The sequence below is a fragment of the Lampris incognitus genome, chromosome 13 (assembly GCF_029633865.1).
Source record: "Lampris incognitus isolate fLamInc1 chromosome 13, fLamInc1.hap2, whole genome shotgun sequence".
NCBI lineage: Eukaryota > Metazoa > Chordata > Actinopteri > Lampriformes > Lampridae > Lampris > Lampris incognitus.
In genome coordinates, this window is record NC_079223.1 from 15592776 (window position 1) to 15613266 (window position 20491).

General features: G+C 44.3%; 1 protein-coding gene across 2 annotated transcripts; it reads right to left on the minus strand.

Moving 5' to 3' along the window:
• Window positions 1-562: 562 nt before the first annotated feature.
• Window positions 563-19007, minus strand: LOC130122817 (uncharacterized). Of its 2 annotated transcripts, none has more exons than XM_056291849.1 (8): window positions 18919-19007; window positions 18211-18305; window positions 6127-6293; window positions 5023-5093; window positions 4407-4440; window positions 3864-4070; window positions 1972-2019; window positions 563-1006 (listed from the first exon to the last, which is right to left on the minus strand). In XM_056291849.1, exons 2-8 carry the CDS (start codon window positions 18291-18293, stop codon window positions 990-992), a joined length of 627 nt encoding a protein of 208 aa, XP_056147824.1. In that variant the 5' UTR covers window positions 18294-18305; window positions 18919-19007; the 3' UTR covers window positions 563-989. The 2 variants fall into 2 exon arrangements, with proteins under 2 accessions (XP_056147824.1, XP_056147823.1); XM_056291848.1 differs by having other exon boundaries at window positions 6127-6296.
• Window positions 19008-20491: the final 1484 nt, after the last annotated feature.

Sequence of the window (20491 nt, forward strand, 5' to 3'; positions counted from 1 at the left end):
TTTCTCTGGGAGTATACTTTTTATATGCAATATAATTGTGAATGACAGCTTAATTAATGGTGCAGCATTTGTTGGACAGATCTGTTCCGTTGGTAAAACATGTCGTACATGTGATATTTTTGTTGTACATGCAATGAAGTAGGCACATTGGGCCTCAGCAGTCATCTCATCTGCCATCAAATGTTAAACTGAAACCAGCCTCAGCGGCTCCATTTTATCATAATAAAATAAAAGTTCATGACTTGAGTGTTCATTGGCCATGTCAAAGTAATATCTATCAACGGAGCATCTTTCACCCCATCTGCCCCACCCTCCATGATCCGAGTGACCACCTTCTTAACCAGCAGGTGATGAGTTAAGATTAACAGTAGTCATCATGGGGCGGCACCGGCATTACATTTTGCCCAAAATCTGTTGTTAGCTGGAAGTTACTCCCCTCGGATCTCAACATTACGCCCCCCAACCCGCCGCTCCCAATGCTGGAGTCCAGACTGGACGCCTCAGCTCCTGATCATGTAGTAAGGATCCCCTTGAAAATCAACAGGTTCTACTGCACTCAAAATGATTCACCAGTGTTTTTGTTTTATTAGGTCAGTCTGAAACAAAGTTAGATTTAAAACAATTATTTTAAACACGCATAGTAGAATTGACAAATCTCAACCCAAATAATGAGCTATAAGCACATAATCTGCAGGGGCATGTCTGCACCAGGGGGGCACATGATCAAGTTGGTCTCTGTACTTGTGGAAAAGGAGTGGGAACACTTACTTAATCTTAATTTAGGACAAGGGGAGGGGGGTATTATGTTGTTATCTTGGATTGTTAGACTACCCTGGTGCAGAGATAGGTAGCAAATGTATTATACCAGTTTGATCCAGTAAAAAGTTGAATATGCTTTAATAAAGAGCTTATGAGTTGACAAAGCAGTAATTACTGGGTTTCAGACATATCACTGGTTCAGTTGCTTGAAGCAGTTCTTGCAGCTCGAATTACTCATCTGGCAAACCTAGAAAAAATACACAAGTATTAAGACTTAGGCACATGCGCACTTAAAGACAGAAACACTTTGATAGCACAAGAGCACACAACACAGAGGGGCAAATAGATACCAGAATGTGGCTTTCTTTCAGCTTTATCAGTTCAGAGTTAAAGATAGCTGTCATTTACTGGTTGTGACAGAACCACAGCATTTTTTTTAAAAATTATTATTCAAACCTCAGCTTGCATATGACAGCCAATACATGGCGAAGGCTTTTTCAGGGTTCGCAGGCTTGACGAATTTTCCTTTACTGAACTACTCTTAACCATAAACGCTGCCAGCAAAGACCCTCTGTCATTCATAAACTCACAGCACTTTCTCTCAAACCTCAACTTCTCTTGCTTTTGTACAAATCTATCGTTCAGCCCATACTACTTTACTGTTCCCCCTGTTTTTTCACCACCCCAGCAGTCCCCAATATGAACCGGCTCATCTGCGTCTCGCGCAGCGCATCCAAAATCTTTGGCCTCCCCACACCCAACCTATCAGACCTCAGTAGCAAAGCCACGATACACGGAGCACCTACCATAACTCAGGATCCCACTCACCCCTAAACCACCCCAAACCCATTCACCTGCTTTCATCTGGTGTCAGGTGCAGGTCCCTCACCGGGAGACGGCCCGCTTTAAAAGGAGCTTCGTTCCTTCTGCCATCGAAGGTCTAAACTCACTGGACCTCCAAACTCGTGTTAATGTCTCCCTGTTCTCAGTGTATGTCGTGTGGTATGTATAGTATGTGTACATGTATTTACTGTATGTGAGGCTCTGTGCAAAAGGTGACAACAAAAATCCTAGACAATATAGTATCTATCTATCTAAGCAGAAAATGTACTAAACATAACCCTGAGATATGCAAAAACATACAAACCGCACATGCTTTCTTGGGTAAGAATACACATGCAAATAGCCTGTGGGAGCGGCACGTGTACTCACCACTGAGCTGTGCTACAGCAGGTGCAGCCATCACTCTGCTCAGATGCGCTGCGGAGATGCAGAAAGGCATAAAACTGTTAACTAACTGATCCTTTTTTTAAAAATTATTTATCCCCAATCAAACAAATCTAGTGTTGATAGGTGTATGAATGGGTTTTCTCAGGTAAGGATCTGAGACGTGTTGCTTGTAAGGTCCTAAATCACAGCTCTAAAATGCTTTTTCAAGATTCAAAGGTTTATTTGTCACATACTTCATGTACAAGTACAATCAGCTGTGAACTGATTTTTGTTTAGTAACTCCAAAACTGCAAACACACTAATAATAAACAAAAATACACATTAAAAGTTAAAAAATAGCCGGGGAGTATACAGAGGGTATAGCCTAATAATGTGCAGTTGCTATATACAACACAAGTACATGTAAATACAAGTACAAGTGTGCCAACAGACTGAATAAGTTAAGTGTAAAGTGAGGCAGAGTGGTAATGTGGTCAAAGTGGTCAACAGCATTTTCAGTATCAGACTGAAATTAACTCGGGAAGAAACTTTGCTGTTGTTCAAGAATCAGAGTTTATTCAGTAATGAGATGGCTGGACTCATAAAGCGAAGATACACCAAGGAATGTAACTCGCTGCAGGGGAGAGCTTGCCCCTACATTATGTGGCCTTGTTTAAAGACACTCAATCATCAATGAATGGCTGTCAAACCTCTGTGAGGACCTCTTTAACCCAGTCCTTTTAGCAAGCTCTCCATTAAACACGGGGTACGCAACTTTTTCCTCAGTGTCATTTGTGAAATGTTTCATATCGCTCTTACAGCTATGAGGAATTCAGATGGTCTGAGGGAAAATTGAGCTTACGTTTAACCCTGCATCCGTATTCAGGATCACAAAATCTGACTGATTGGTTGAGGCTGTACAGCTCCCGGTACGGCTACCAATCAGGGAAGGCCTCTGTGATGGGGCGGTCCGACTGCCTTGTCAGTCATGTGCGTGCACAGTTTTTTGTGAGCTACTTCATTTTTAAGAACAAAAGTGCCTCACGACATGAATGTTGGTGAAACTAAGAGATTTCACTGGAAAGAAATGTTTAGATTAAAAACTGTAATACTTTTTACTCCTCACGTTTGGGTAATGGACGGGTGGATGGACATACAGCTAAAGGTCATCACACTGTGCTGCTGCTTTGGAAATCATCCATCCATCCATCCATCCATTATCCAAGCCGCTTATCCCAATTGGGGTCGCGGGATGCTGGAGCCCATCCCAGCAGTCATTGGGCGGCAGGCGGGGAGGCTTTGGAAATAATAATATTCATAAATACTTCACCTATAAGTAAAACAGTGCTTCTCACTGGCAGTGTTGCTGTAAGTAAGATCTTTGTGAAAGAAAAATATTTTTTATGTGCATAGGTCACTAACGAAAATACTAATTTAGCCAGTTACAGCGGGGCAAACCCATGCACACGTGGAGCTGGGGGGTTTTTGGGGGGGGGGGTATGGGAGGGAAGGAACAAGCAGAGCAAGGGGGAGGAGTGTATTTTTGGGGGGATGCCCTGACAAAATTGTTTAATTCTCCAAAGTTCCCTACCTTCACTCTAAACCAAGGGTCTCTCTATGTGAGAAATGCATAAATGTAAAAAATAAAAACAAAAAACTTCGGGTTTGGACAGGGTTGAGGGTTGTGTGCACTTATGCGAACAATGTAGCTCACTTCTTCTTTTTTTGACTAGCTTTTGTTGTTTTGAGTAGATTTTAGTGTTGTTTTAATTGTGCTGGTTACCCTATGCACATCACGCGGCGGCAACAAATGTCCTTGCTCTGGAGAAAAATTGTCATAAATATGTCCCTTCAGTCATAATTTTAGGGTGTTTAACCAGGAAGTTGTTTCTCACCGCCGTTGACAGTGGATTGTTTGCATCCGTGTTCCCCAGATCTAGGAATCTCTTTGCCACTAGCGATGTCCACACACCAGCAGGATCTGATCCAGCACTGCGTGGCGTGGTAGAGGCCTTGCTCATCACATCTGGGCTTGAAAGATGGCACCGGCCCAGTCCTCAGTCCAGCTGCCTCCAGCTGGCAGCTGGTGACCAACTGAGAGGCTGAGGAGGAGAAGAGGGGAGAACAGGAGAGGGGAGGATGATGGTTTGCTGGGTACTGGCTGACTGACTCAGAGCACACAGGGAAAGAGCACTTATAGAGAGGAGATCGGGGACCAAATTTCATTTGGTGACATTTGTAAAGGAGGCTGCTTGCTCTTCACACAAAGTTTTCAATATTTAGCTTTCATTTAAGAATAAACTAGGAGCAAACTCACACTTTTACTTTTATCGACAGATAGGCCTGTTGATAGTAAGTTCACGATAATGGAAAAAGGTTGAGCAGGGGGGAAAAGGTGACGTTCAGACAGACAGGCAGGCAGACAGACAGAGTGTTACCTGCATCGTCCCCTGGAGCTGCGGTGGACCCATCCTGAAACATGATCAGAGAAATGGCATGGGAAATGAAAATACGGTGGAGTCCAACATAGCTGAAATTCCCCGCTGAGTATTGGCACATAAAGGTCACTATCAGTGTTGTAATTGTGGAATTCATTAGCCATTAATTCATTAATCCCATCCATAACCTAAATATGGACAAGATTTGCTCTACTGTTGGACTAAATGAAACAAAAAAACTGCAAAAAACTTTAAAATATACATCTATCACACTTTTTTTCTAGCCTGACCCCCTCGGTTTGACTAACAGAAAATGTCCTTAGATAAACAAAATGGGTGAACAAGCCACCAGTGGAGTGGCAGTGCCTCACCTAAAGACATGTCACTTTTAAATTGTCTTTACTTGTTTTTAATCCGAGACAGAAATTAAACATTCACTTCTCATTTCTCCCAGCGACTCAGTAAAACACGTCAACACTGTACTCATCTAGGGGAAGCACCGCACACTGCTCTGTTCCCCATTTTAGGTAGTGATGATGAATAGTTTTGCTTATGCTTCTTTTGGCTGCACAAGCCAAAGTAAGACCAGGAGTCGTTGCCTCTTGATTGACTTTACCTCATGAGCGGAAACGTCCGCCAGCTTGGTCATGAAGCCCAAGGGCACATGCATCTGCATAGGCATAGCCGCTGGAGTGGGGGAGACAGAGAGGAAGTTTGACTGAGAACGAGTCAAGATGAGGAAACGATCATAAAATTGAGAACAAGAAGTGAGTGGTGATAGAGATGCAAGTAGAGTGAGAGAAGGGGATTTTGGCTCAGTCTCAGACCAGTCGTTTCTCATTTGGCCTTATTGGACCTGCCTCTGTGCGCTCTTCTGAAGATGTTAGATTTGTTTCGCATGCTGGCAGCATATCTTCATTTTAACATCTTGAGTTAAATACGCGTGCATATTTCCTTTTATCCCCCATTCCTCCTGTCACACCCTGGCTTTTGGGAAACTTCCATTAATTTACAGAAAGACATAATTTAGCCCAACCAATACTTAAAATTATTCCCTATTACTCAAGTGCATTGCTTTAAGCAAAAACAAAAAAACACTTGGCTCATATTTCAGTCCATTTGACAACTAACTACATTATTATTATTCATTCATTAATTTTTTTCATTATCCAAACCGCTTATCCTTACTCAGGGTTGTGGGGATGCTGGAGCCTATCCCAGCAGTGGCAGGCGGGGTGACACCATGGACAGGCCGCCAGGCCATCACAGGGCTCACACACACACACACACACCTAGGGACAATTTAGTACGGCTGATTCACCTGACTTGGACTGTGGGAGGAAACCGGAGCACCCGGAGGAAACCCACACAGACATGGAGAGAACATGCAAGCGCCACACAGAGGACTACCTGGGATGACCCCCAAAATTGGACAATCTCGGGGTTCGAATCCAGGACCTTCTTGCTGTGAGGCGACTGTGCTAACCACTGTGCTGCCATGGCACGGTGGCAATAACTACATCATTATTAGACTGTGTTCATCACACATAAATATCACAGGTGACAGAGGAATCCCATGTTTTAACCCTTTGTTCTAATTATTTGGCAGCCTGCAATATCTGTGAGGCATTTAGCTGTAAGTTTAACCCTCTGTCATATTTACACGATAGAGGGCGCTGTATTTCCAGAATTGCAAAGGGAAAAAAAATGTCCTTCTCACCGACTCTTCCCCTTCTCATATCAACCTTCAGGTTTTGCTGCTGGTCCTCCAGAGATTTGATGTCATCCCTCTGGCTGAAGAGGAAGTAGGCTGTCAGAGCCTGGGCCGATATCAGCAGACAGGCCAGCACAGCGAGACCTGCCCCCATAAAGGCCCGGGAAGAAGACCTGCTGGGGGTGGGGGTGGGGGGGGGTAGACGAATGGAAGGAAAAATGCAAAATGAGGAATCAAATGAAAGAGAGACGGAAAGAGGTATTCAAATTTTCAGAGTGAAGAGGTTGGCTTTTATCGCCAAAAGAATAAGCACTTCTTTTCAACAACAACAACAACAACAACAACAACAACAGCAAGGAACACAAGGACGCTTTACACTAGATTAAAAAAAAAGATTAAAATTCGGCAATGTAAACTGTGAGTAAATAAAATCTGGTAAACACATGGTTAGGCTCTCACTTATGAACCAAGGCAAAGGAATCCCTGAGTGGAAGATTTGACACACACGTGGCTGTTTGGGAAGAAAGTGGAAGAGGAAATTCCACTCACATCTACCACGTAACAGAAATGAAAGTTTAAAAAAAAAAAGTTAGCTATCCAATTTTAGATTCTCCAATTTGAGCTATCACAGGAGCATTTTCTTAGATTTGGAAAATCTAAGAAATTTGGAAAAAGTCACCAAATCCACATTTTTCCATGGAGTGAAATATGAAATTGTGTTCTACCATGTCAAAGGCGTTATAGACGTACAGAAAAAATGATGAAACTATTGTAAACTACCAATAACACACGTTAGTCCCTAGCTAACGGGTCTGACCCTTTAGCTGAGCGGTTAGTGATGTCGCCTTGTGGTGCAGTACACCTCGTATCGAATCCCGCACCGGGCAACAAAATAACCGGTTACACTATCATCAGGACATGAGTAAACAATTAAATCTAAAACGAGCCTGATATTCTTGGAAATATGTCTTTTTCTCATGAAACCTGATTGAACGTCATCAATAACTGGATCCAATGCATTTTTAATTCGCTTAGCAATTATTGAGGCAAACATTTTGTAGTCATTATTCGGTAATGAACCAGGCCGCCAATTATCAATAAAAAGAAGATCATATTGGGTTTGGGAATTAAAGTAATCTAACCTTGTGTCAGTGAAGGTGGAAGAGTTCTGTAATGAATGAAAGGTCACGTGTTTAACTTGACCTACTCACGGGTGTACGTGCAGTGAGTGTGACGTATACAGGAAGTTAGAAGCGCATGTTATGAAGGTTGTATGTCGGATGAACGCTAGTAAAAGCTACACAGTTAAGAACCTACGAAGTCGGCTCGTTCTTGAATTATTCTTATGTCAGTAAGACAAGGCGTCTACGGACATTACATGGTGTCAGAATAGTCTGTGTATCTGAACACGAGCGGTCATGCCGAAGTTTAATCCGCCGAGTGAATTCAAGTTTGACTGCCCCGTTGAATGGCCGGAGTGGAAACAACGGTTTTCGCGCTTCAGGCTCGCGACAAAGCTGGATAAAGACGACGGGGAGATTCAAGTGAGTTCGCTGATTTATTCAATGGGAAGCGAGGCTGAAAAGATATTCAGCTCGTTTGACTTCGCGGCGGAGGGTGATAAAGTGGACTATGATATCGTACTGAAAAGGTTCGACGGCTACTTTATTCCCCGCCGTAACATCATCCATGAGAGGGCGGGCTTCTATCAACGTAGCCAGCAGCCAGGAGAAACAGCGGAGATGTACATCCGGACATTGTATGAGCTGTCTGAACACTGTGAGTTTGGGGACAAGAGGGATGAACATATCAGAGATCGTCTGGTAGTGGGCATAAAAGACAAAGTGCTCTCCCGTCAGTTCCAGCTCACAGCGGACCTTACTCTGGTGAAAGTCATTGAACAAGTGCGCCAGGCGGAGGCAATAACAAAGCAGCTCAGCCTCCAAGCTAACCAACCAGAGGCCCAGCTGGCTAACGTCAATGTTGTCCGACGGCGGGACGGACGCCAAAACAAAAAGGGCGGACAGCGTCATGGTGGCAGCAGATCTGCAACCAACAAAGTAGATGAATGCGGGAGGTGCGGCAAGACGCAGCACACCGATGAGCGGACGTGTCCTGCAACGAACAGTAAGTGCAACAAGTGTCATAAAAAGGGACATTGGGAGCGTGTATGTCACTCTAAAGCGGTGAGAGAAGTCACTGAGGAGGTTAAACAGCTGTACTTTCTGGGAGAAGTTGGCAAAGAGAGCAGTCAGGAAGATTGGACTGTTAGTTTAACAATAAGTGATGTACCAATAACCTTTAAAATTGACACGGGGGCTGACGCTACTGTTATCAACCGAGGGACATTTAAAAAGCTGAAGCCAAACATAAAACTGGGACCTCCTGACACATGCTTCATAAGCCCAGGAGGAAACATCAGCTGCATAGGACAGTTTCAAGCCACAACCAACTACAAGGAGAAACAATACTCCTTTCCAGTGTATGTGATCAAGGGGAGAGGCAGCTGTCTGCTGAGTCGTCCAGAGGCAGTGGAGATGGGTCTAGTGAAGCGGATGAATGAGGTCAGTGGAGTTTTCGGTTCAAGTGGACTGCTGAAAACAGACCCAGTGAAAATAGCTCTGGTGGAGGGTGCCCAGCCATACGCGGTGCATACAGCCAGACGGATACCGCTGCCACTTGTACCACTGGTTAAGAAAGAACTGCAGCGCATGGAAAATGAGGGCATTATTGAAAAAGTGACTCAGCCCACAGAATGGTGCGCCGCTATGGTGCCGGTGCTGAAACCGAACAAGAAAGAGGTTCGCTGCTGCGCTGACCTCAGGAGGCTGAATCGAGCGGTGAAACGTGAGAAATACGTGCTGCCCACTATGGAGGAAATAATGCCAAGGCTCGCAGGGTCAAAGTTCTTCACAACGTTGGATGCAGCAAGTGGGTTTTACCAGATCCCCTTGCATGAAGACAGCAGGGGGCTCACCACTTTCATCACCCCGTTTGGGAGGTATGCTTTCTGCCGCCTTCCATTTGGTATAACGAGTGCTCCAGAGATTTTCCAGAGAAAGATGGCGGAAACTCTGACCGGGCTAGAGGGCACAGAGGTGTACATGGATGACATCCTTATACATGGAGAGACTGAGGAAATCCATGACCGGCGCCTAGCAGAGGCGCTGGGGTTCATTGAAACAGCAGGTCTCAAACTTAACCAAGCGAAATGCAAGTTCAAACAGAAACAAGTCCGCTTCCTTGGTCATATCATCAACGAGGCAGGCATCAGACCTGACCCGGACAAAGTGGCCGGAATAGAGAACTTTCCTCAGCCCCAGAACGTGACGGAACTCAAGAGGTTCCTCGGGATGGTGAACTATTTGGCAAAATACGTCCCAGAGCTATCCACTGTAGGTCAGCCGCTTTATGGACTGCTTAAAGCAACGACAGAGTGGCTGTGGGGACCTGCACAGAACACAGCATTCCAAGACCTTAAAGCAGCACTCGCCACCGCCCCGGTACTCACCTTTTATGACGTCACTAAGGCTACGGTGGTGTCAGCAGATGCCAGCAGCTACGGGCTGGGAGGCGTTCTGCTCCAGCAGCACGGGGAACACTGGAAGCCCGTGGCCTACGGCTCCTGAAGGCTGAGTGATGCAGAGACAAGGTACGCACAGATCGAGAAAGAGTGCTTAGCCAGCGTCTGGGCATGTGAAAGGTTCGAGAAGTACTTGTTTGGGCTTGACAATTTCAGACTTGTCACCGATCATAAACCACTAGTGCCTCTCATGAACAGCAAAGACTTGGATAATGTGCCCATTAGGTGCCAGAGACTGTTAATGAGGCTGATGCGTTTCAATGCAGTGGCTGAATACGCACCAGGCAAAACTTTAGCTGTGGCTGATGCACTCTCCAGAGGCCCAGAGCAGTGCTACGGAGATGGTGCTTCTCATGATGATGTTGCAGCGCACATTGATGCCATCGTGTGCCAGGTGCCTGCCACACCTCAAAGGATGCAGGAGATAAAACAGAGCACGGATGGGGATCTGCAGCTCCAGACAGTGTTGGGCTTCATCAGACACGGCTGGCCTGAGTATGTCGATAAAGTGCCGGAGACAGTCAGAGACTTTTATCAGGTGAGAGGGGAGTTATCTGAGGTAGATGGTTTAGTCATCAGAGGCAGTCGTATCGTCATTCCCACAGAGATGAGGGAGGTGATCTTAGACAGAATACACGACGGGCACCAGGGGATAGTTAAGTGCAGAGAGAGAGCTAGCCAGTCAGTGTGGTGGCCCAAAATGACAGAGCACATTACAACAAAGATACAGCAATGTCAATTCTGCAGAGAACACAAGAACACACAGAGAAAAGAGCCTTTAATGTCAAGTGAGCTCCCATCCAGACCATGGCAGAAAGTTGGCATAGACCTGTGTGAGTACAAAAAGCAAAACTACTTGATAGTGTCTGACTATTATTCCAGGTTTTTGGAGATCCTAAATCTACCAACAACTACTAGCAGTCAGGTTGTAGCTAGGCTGAAGGCTACATTTGCACGTTTTGGTATCCCTGAAATTGTAGTTAGCGATAATGGGCCACAGCTAGTTTCAGAAGAGGTGAGGAGGTTCAGTGAGGATTACGGTTTCATCCATGTGACTTCAAGCCCACACTACCCCCAGAGTAATGGACAGGCAGAGAGGGCTGTTCAGATAGCCAAAAGCATATTAAGGCAGGAAGACCCTCTCCTCGCCCTGTTGACATACAGAGCTACACCCTCTTCTTCCACTGGAGCCAGTCCAGCGGAATTGCTCATGGGTAGGAGACTCAGAACCACCTTACCCACATTGCAGCATAACCTGAAACCGGCCTGGCCTAAAGAGGAACTGATCAAAACCGCTGACGCCGCAGCCAAATCGAGGCAGGCTTTCTACTACAACCGCAGGAACGGCGTGCGGACACTGCGCCCACTGAACTCGGGTGACGCAGTACTCACCAAACTTGATGGACAGAAAACATGGACAATGCCAGCAGTTGTTCACAGTCAGAGCTCCACTCCCAGATCCTACATAGTGGAGACAGCTCAAGGTGAACATTACAGAAGGAACAGGCGCCACCTGTTGGCCACACCTAAAACACTCACCTTTGTCAGCAGGGATCCTGACCATGTCACTCCAGGGGAGAGTGGAAACACGGATGAATCCCGAGCAACAGAAATGCCAACTTCCACACCATATGTTACTCGCTCTGGCAGGGTGAGCAAGCCTGCAATCCGGCTGGATTTGTGAGGCGTATGGACTTGTGTACTGTGGGGGATTTTTTATTTTTTTTGTGAAAAGGGGGGTGATATACAGGTTAGAAAATCATCTTAGAGGGGGAGATGTAATGAATGAAAGGTCACGTGTTTAACTTGACCTACTCACGGGTGTACGTGCAGTGCGTGTGACGTATACAGGAAGTTAGAAGCGCATGTTATGAAGGTTGTATGTCGGATGAACGCTAGTAAAAGCTACACAGTTAAGAACCTACGAAGTCGGCTCGTTCTTGAATTATTCTTATGTCAGTAAGACAAGGCGTCTACGGACATTACAAGTTCTTTTTTCAATACTTTCTAAGATTACTTCAAGCAGGAAAAGAGCTAAATAGTCTGTAAAAGCCTGACAAAATTCTGCAGAAAGGTCATCAACTCCAGGAGATTTATTCATTTTGAGACGTTCAATTGCATAAACGTCTTCTTCTTCCCCTTCTTCCTCTGCTTCTTCTTCTTCTATCATCTTGACTAATGTGAGTGATATTGTTAAGGGAATCCAATAATTCCGCTTATTTTAACAATTTAGACAGGCATCATGGGAAAGTTGATATAATCCAACAACTTACTGCTAATGGCACTGTAATTGATGATTAAAAAAAGAATGGCTGATTATAGCTCTAATTTCTATAGTAATCACGTTATTATAATTATTAGGTATTATTAGTTCTTCTTCTTCTTCTTCGATTCATTAAAGAGATACTTTCATGCTGTTTCTGAGCACATCGATTAACAACAGGAAAAGTCGGATTTTGATGCAAGTATCTCTTTAACGTGAAATATTTGGGAGACCGCCCTATGCGCATGTGTAAGACTGGAGGGCGAGACCGCAAGGCAGGTCTCACGTGGTCTTTACGTCCACCATTTTCTACTCGTGGCTGTAAATATTGGTGAGCCACTGACTCCACTATGAGTCAGGTAAGCATTCGTTTTATATTGTTGTTTAAAATGTACCGCGCTGTGAAATAACATGCATTTCGTACGTCATATTGACTGCAATACGTGCAACAGACGCGATAACGTTAAGCGAAGTGACTTCAGCTCGGTTTTCAGTAGCGTCGGCGAGCTAGCTGGCTAGCTAGGTAGCCCCCCCCTTGTCTCTGTTCGTGATCGGGCAGACAGGAGGACGCCGCTCGCCGCAGGAGTGCAAGTGGAGTGGGTTTCTATGGTTACGTTGAACAGGGCCATAACCGCGGGTCTTGCTTCATTAGCCGCGGAAACGTTTTTACTGCCAAAATATGCAATATTGTAGCGAGCGACCGGGGAGGCGATCGCTCCAACTGTCGGCGGCTCCGCGCTAGGGGAGCGCAAGGACGTTAATGTTCGTGTTCAAATTGTGTTTTAATATTGTTCTGTTCATGTCGTGATTATTGTTGTTTGTTTGGGGGGTTCGACTCGGACTGGGTAGACGACCATTTTACTGGGTGACTGTAGGGCCGTGACTCAGACTGGTGTTCAAAATAACGAACCGGACCAATACTGGAAGCCATCGTTCAGCAATCATGGGGCGGGGCAAAGTAAAGGCGCGCTCCGGGGGTCGTGCGGACGCGAGATCCGCCATTGCCTCTTGACTCCTTTTTCGTCAGTTCCGCTTGGTTCTGATAGGAGTGTTCAAATTAAACGGCACTCTCGGGGTCGTGCGGTGTGTGGGACATGAGAGTTGCGAGTAAGAGGTCTATCTCGCCATTCTTCCACGCCGGCTCGCAACGATATGAATTGTAATTACGGACACACACACACACACACACACACACACACACACACACACACACACACACACACACACACACTGTTAGCGCTGCTGCGACTTTCTCGCTTGGCTTGGCGACTTTTGTTTATGTACAGAAGCCCCACAGCTTCAGATCAGTGACAGTTCAGTTAAGCTCAGCAGGGACAATTAACCTTTTCTGACTTCTCCTTTGTTTGTGTAAGTGAGCGAACAAGATGAGACTCTGCTCAGATCTCTTCAACTGTAGAGCAGATTTATTGTCTTAACCAGGGGCGGTGTCAGGAATTGTTCACTGCAGTGTGGCTCAGCAGTTGCTATGTCATTGCATGGGGTCGCCTCCGGTGTCGGGGCTGTTGGGCGACCGTTTCTATTTTCATGTCGTCCCATCGTGGCTACTCGAGATCGCCGATATGTGATCTGATCGCCGGGGGAAGGAGGGAGTAGATGGCAAACTGGTTTGTTGTAGCAGTATCGCCACACAGCCGGGACGCGAACCCGTATCTCCTGCACCGCAAGCGACAACGTTAACCAGTCGACTAAAGGGTCCGACCCGTTAGTCAAGGACCAACGTGTCTACTTATCCACGCACGTTACAATATTTATTCGTTTTTATCTAAAGATTTGTTCTCTGTGTAGCGTTTTTTAAATTATTATTGACTTCCGAATTTGATTTGGATTAAAGGTTTTGAATAGTGATCTTGAGCCGTGGCTTAGTGTCTGACGGAGCTTTGAAATAATCGAACCTATAAGCGCCCGACTCAGGAAGGAGTCAGCCAGACATTTCCCCTTTCTTGGCTGAGATGTGTTTGCAAGATTTTTTTTTTTTTTTTGGATGGGAAGACCTTTCCCCAACCGGGGAAATCACCTTTGATGAATTAACACAGTTCTTGGAGAATAACGGTTTGGATTTGAGCAAAATTGTCACCGATGGGACTCCGTCAGTGGTGGGCCAGTACAAGGGCTTGGTAAGCAGGCTCGACGCTGTTAACCCAGCACGCTCAGCATTTCATTGCGTCATTCACAAATCAGTGTTGTGCGCTAGACCGTGTGGGGACATGAAAGAGGCGATGGATACTGTGACGACACTGGTAAAGTTCGTTCGCGAGAGTTCTAGCCTGCAACCTTGCCTTTTCAACGCATTGCGGGAGGAAATGTCTGTAGCTGGCGGGTAAGACCGGTGTTTACGTGTTGTCATGACAACACCAGAAGTCAGTATGCGCGGTATTTTATTGTGATTCCTTTTTGATGCAATTATCTTAAATCCTGTTTACTGTAATGTCGGGTGCTTTGTGAGTTAAACCCATTATTATGCTGCCTTTTGTTAACTTCATGATAATGAACGATTTTTTATTGTAAGTCACATGACCACATTATCTGGAAGTTTTAGGCAAAGGTCAGAAAAGGCAAGGGAATTGCCGAATGCAAACATTGAGGTTTTTTTTGGGGGGGGGGGGTCCCTCTTTTTCTCCCCAATTGTATCGGGCCAGTTGCTTCACTGTTACGAGCCGTTCTGATCTCTGCTCCACCTCCTCTGCCAGTCCGGGCAGGGCTGCAAAGTAAGCCACATGGCTCCTCTGATACATGTGGAGTCACCAGCCGCTTCTTTTCACCTGACAGTGAGGAGTTTCGCCAGTGGGACTTAGCGTGTGGGAGGGTCACGCTATTCCCCCCGAACAGGCACCCCAACAGACCAGAGGAGGCGCTAGTGCAGCGACCAGGACACATACCTGCATCCAGCTTCCCACCCGCAGACACGGCCAATTGTGTCTGTAGGGATGCCCGACCAAGCCGGAGGTAACATGGGGATTCGAACCGGCGAGCCCAGTGTTGGTAGGCAACGGAATAGATCGTCAAGCTACCTGGACACCCCTAAACATCAAACTTTTATACTCCCGTCTGTTATAATACTGCTGGTCTACCAGGTGAACATGGTAATTATTGATTGATTAAGTTACCTTATTAAGTATTTTTATACTTTGTAAGAAAATGAGACACGGTATTCATTTCTTTGTTGTTTTTGAGCTTTGTGCTTGAAATTGTTTAGTCTTCTAGTTTTCACGGTGTTCCATGATACGACAGGGAAGAATAAATGTGAATGTGGACATCAGTAAGAAGGATGGACTCTTTTATTTTTTCAATTTTTATTCTATTACTTTATTGATCCCTGTGGGGAAATTCTTCCTCTGCATTTAACCCATTGTAGCTGTGTAGCTAGGAGCAGTGGGCAGCTGCCGTGCAGCACCCAGGGACCAACTCCAGTTCGTCTTGCTGTACCTTGGTCAGGGGCACAGACGGGAGTATTAACCCTAACATGCATGTCTTTTTGATGGTGGGGGAAACCGGAGCACCCAGAGAAAAAACCCACGCAGACATTGGGAGAACATGCAAACTCCACACAGAAAGGACCTTGGATGACCCCGGGGTTCCAGTAACTACCCTGGTCATAAACTGGGGGAACAATGTCAGCAGAGCACAAGGATCTTTTGCTGCATAATGATGTTTGCTGGCTGAGCAAAGGCCCTGTGTTAGAGAGGGCGTGCGACCTGCATGATGTGTACTTTTTATCCAGTCTGTGGAGCCAAAAAGCCCAAGAATATCAGAAGTTTTTAATTGACAATAAGGTGATGGCATATGTTATTTTTTATGTGATATCATGTCTCATCTAAATCACCTTAATCTGCAATTACAAGCCAAGAACCACACTGTTGCAGACATAGACGAGGCGGTTGAAGCTTTCCAGTCAAAGCTGAACCTTTTGGAGAGAGACATTCATGGGAGGAAATTGCACTTTCCACGTCTGCGGGAGCATTGTGAAAACAACGAAATGGGGGAGGATCCAGCAATGAAGAATTTTTTTGATGAGCCTGGCAGAAAACTTCAAGGAATGATTTGAAAACTCCCCTAAACTCTCAAGCCGCTCTCGATTTCAGCTGATGGCCAGTGGACTGCACAGGCCAAAAGACTGGTACCTTCCGTAGATCAGGCAACTCTTAAGATGGAAGTCTTAGAGGTGGAAATGTCTGATTTGCTCAAAGCAAAACACAAGGACATTGGGGTGAATGACTTTTGGATCAACTTACTTCCCTAGGCTCGATTCGAAAACATGAGAACTGTTGGAATCCTCCTACTCACAATTTTCCCCTCCACGTACATAATCTGTACATTTAATAGGATCCAATTTCCCCTTGGGGATGAACACAGTATTCTGATTCTGATATGAGTCACAGTTTTCTTCAATGAACTTGATCAAGAACCAGGAAAGAAACAGACTCTCCAATGCACATCTTGGCCAATGCCTTAACAGCCAAAACAGAAAACAGGCCCGACATCAGAAGGATTGCCTCATCCTGTTGCTCTCACTTCTCTCACTGATTGGTGAATGAACATCCATTTATTTTTGTCCATGATTAAATGGTTGGGTTTGGACTTTTGTTTCAAGAGTGCTTTTTTTTGTGTGTGTGTGTGTGTGTGACGACCCTCAACACAGGCTTTGAGAAGCCCAGTCCTAAATTATTACTACCATCACCACCACCGCTACTACTACTACTACTGCTGCTACTACTACTACTATTAGTAGTAATAACATTAAAAATGGTAACGATGATAATAATATTAATTGTAATAGCAGCAACAACATCTTCACATAAAACAACTTTTACTGGCACAGTGGGGGGACGGGGGGACGGACGTTTTTGCCTTTGGCTTGGCATGCATGACATAATTTGGCCGTTGGGGAAAATTAATTGGGGAACCCTGTCCTATAGTGTGACTCTACCCTCCTTCTCAAGCTGCCATTTATCTCTTGTCATGGATGGTTGGTGTTGACCATGCTGAACTTATCTCTGAGCGTTTTCAATAAAAACACCTCAATCCGGTTTTGCCTCGTTTGTCTAGTGAGGAATCAAATGAAAAATAATTTTACCTTATTTCATTTCCAGTTTGAGCTGGACAAACATAAATCAATTCCACCTAATTTATATAATTATTTTATTTTAGCTGTGTTTTATAAAAATGTGTTGGACTAACTCAAATTATATTGCATGGATGTACTTGGTTAGAGTTGGGGCTACATGTATTTATTGGAAGGTGGCGCAGTGGTTAGTGCGGTCGCCTCACAGCAAGAAGGTCCTGGGTTTGAATCCTGGGGTAGTTCAGTCTTGGTGGTCGTCCCGGGTCATCTTCTGTGTGGAGTTTGCATTTTCCCCGTGTCTGCATGGGTTTCCTGCGGATGCTCCAGTTTCCTCCCACAGTCCAAAGACATGTAGGTCAAGTGAATCGGCCATACTAAATTGTACCAAGGTGTAAATGTGTGTGTGTGTGTGTGTGTGTGTGTTTGTGGCGGCCATGTGATGGCCTGGCGGCCCGTCCAGGGTGTCTCCTTGCCTGCAGCCCAATGATTGCTGGGATAGGCTCCAGCATCCCCTGAGATCCCTGAGAGCAGGAGAAGCAGTTTGGATAGTTGTTGGATGGAAATCCTCCCCACAATTTGCGTCCATCCAATGAGTTGTTTTTTTTTGAGTGGGTAGTGGGTACTGCCAGAAGCTCTCACTATCCAACAAGAATCAAACTGAACACAGTATATTTTCAAAACCTGAATGACGTGGAAATCCTGAAATAGACCGTCTACATATAGGGTGGGAATATGCTAATACTCCAGTAATGTTTTGTTCCGATACCGTTTTTTAGATGGTATTTACCCCTTTGATGAAAATCATACATACAACATGAGGGTTTGATATGAAAAAAGAATTAACAGTTGTAAGACACATCCAAACTTTGACCTATTTCAAGCGCGGGGGGGGTGTGTTCTAGCCCTATCAATGTAAGTTAAATTAAATTAAGCTTCCTTTATAAATCCCCTTGGGTAAATTCAGTCACTGCAAATTAACCTGTCCTAGCTGTGATCTGTGTAGCTTGGAGCAGTGGGCCGCTGCCTTCGTGCTGCGCCTGGGGACCAACTCCAGTTCTTAAGTTCAACTTCGTAAAAGACGATGGTCATTAATAGTTCTGGGGAAAAAAAATAGAATGAAGATACACTGTCTCTTATGCATGTACACAGAAGCACACTCCTTACCTGGCTGTTGGAGCTCCAGCATTGATGGTATCCCGGCTGGGATGTCTGATGAGGGGCTCGGTCTGGTTTTGGGGGTCCGTCATGTTCAATCACTCCTTAGAAACACAAACATGGAATTAGATTTGTTCCAAAAGTATCAAACAAAAGAATAAATAACCTGAAAGAAAAAAAAATTAAACATGGAGCTACATTTTACTAAATATTAGAAATGCGTTCAGAAGGAATTGCAATAAGATGGCAGTAATTGTAACTGAACTCAGAAATTGTATCCACTTTGAAATATTGTAACTGAGAGATTATTACTGTAATTGTATGGCCAGGTATGCTGACAAGAAATAACATAAGGGAACTGTCATTGTTGAAAGGTCATGTTTCACTGAAGCACAGAAAAACAGAATCTTTGTTGATCAGGATCAGAAACACTTTGTCATTTCATTTCATGTGTGCAAGTACATGAAATGAAACAAAACATCGTTGCCCACAGCAGTGCAGCACAAAGACAAAACACATATCCAGAAACTACAAGAACACATATATCCAAACTAACACATATATCTAAACTAAACTATATTTTTGAAACTAATTCTTTACAAACAACTCAACTTTGATATCAGAAATATATGACATCTAAAATGACAAAAATAATAAAACAATAATGAAAATAATACTGTTGACGTATGAACAAACATAAACGGTAATCAACTTTACCTTCGTTCAGGTAGCCGTCAATGGACTGTTGTGTAATCCTACTGAGTATGGTTTTTATCTGTTAAGTCTGAGGCGGAACTGAGAACTGCGCCTAGAGGACTGCCTTCAAGATGAAAATCTTTTTCTGATTGGTTGTTAATGTTCCTGCATCATTAGTTATCAGCTGGAGACTATTTGTAACCGAACGATCAAGGCAAACACAAATAACACTGTCAGAAGACTGTAGACTTTTGTTTCTTTCAGATATTTTACAAATTTTAAATTCCTGTCATTGATGAGAAGAGATTAAATGAATTCAGGATAAAAATGTAGAGAGATTTTATGGGGCGTTGTCTGCGCAGTTCTTTTAATGCCAATGCATTTGTTGATAGCCCTGAGAGCATGGTGACATGGTTGAGAGGTTTTTTTTGTGCATCTATTTTGAATAAATGGTAAATGGACTGCATTTTATATAGTGCTTTTCTAGTCTACTGACCACTCAAAGCGATTTTTTACGATGTATGCCTAGGTAATAGGTAAATATGTAAATATGATGTAATTTTCACTCAGTACGGCACAGATGTTACTATTTGGACCTGTGAAAACAACATTAACAAAAGTGAAGACAAAACTAAGCCAAATGTCCAGCTAGAGGCGATCATCTTGAATGTCTTCCTTGTTGAGCCTTTGCTGCCAACTCAACTGATGTAAAGTCAACACATTGCTTGTTGCGTCATTCACACGAATGTTACATCTAATAACATCTCAACAGAAGTAATGATGCCATTTACAAAAGTTTTTTGTGAGCAATGGCTTCACAAATGCTTTTAATTTCTCTTGAAAGTTTGGTTAGTCAGAGTCCTCCTGAACATCTGCATAGTATATTCACCTTTTTGATGCTTTCAGTTTACTGGCACTTATAAGTCAGCTACAAATCCATGAATATATGAATCTTAGAAACCTTTGTACTTGGTGATTTTAAAGGTTTGTGCCAGGTACGACTTTACCTGGGGGAAAACATGATATCACGCAGTAGCTTTTACATCCTCAATATGGCAGCCAAATGCAGCAGAGTTTGAAGTGGAAGCGAAGTTGTGGCAAGGAACCAGACATGGCAGAACAAATTAGTGAAAGGGATTTACCAAAAGATAGAACACATTTACCAACTAATACTAACATCATCAAAAGCTAAAACTCAAGTTCAGTCATGTTTTCTATGTCTAGCACTATATAAGAGGGGCTGATGACACCGCTTTACTGACTATTTCACTTTAAATCTGGGATTTGAATTGAACGCCTGTCTTTCCTTTATTCTGTGCAATATTATGATTTTGAGTATCCACCAGACAGAGACGTATTGATTAAAATGTTAGTGGCATTTTTTTCTAAGTTTGACACATACGGAAACTGTTCTGACATGAGGATGACGTAGACCACATGTACCCAGGAGGCTGACTAAACAAAAGGAAGTACCCCGTTGGCCTTTACTGTTGTATGATCTGGGAAATTCCTTTGCTTTGTGATAAAGTACCTGCTCTCCCCTGAAATATAATGTATATCATTACCACCCTCCAAGCATAGGTCTCTGCAGAGG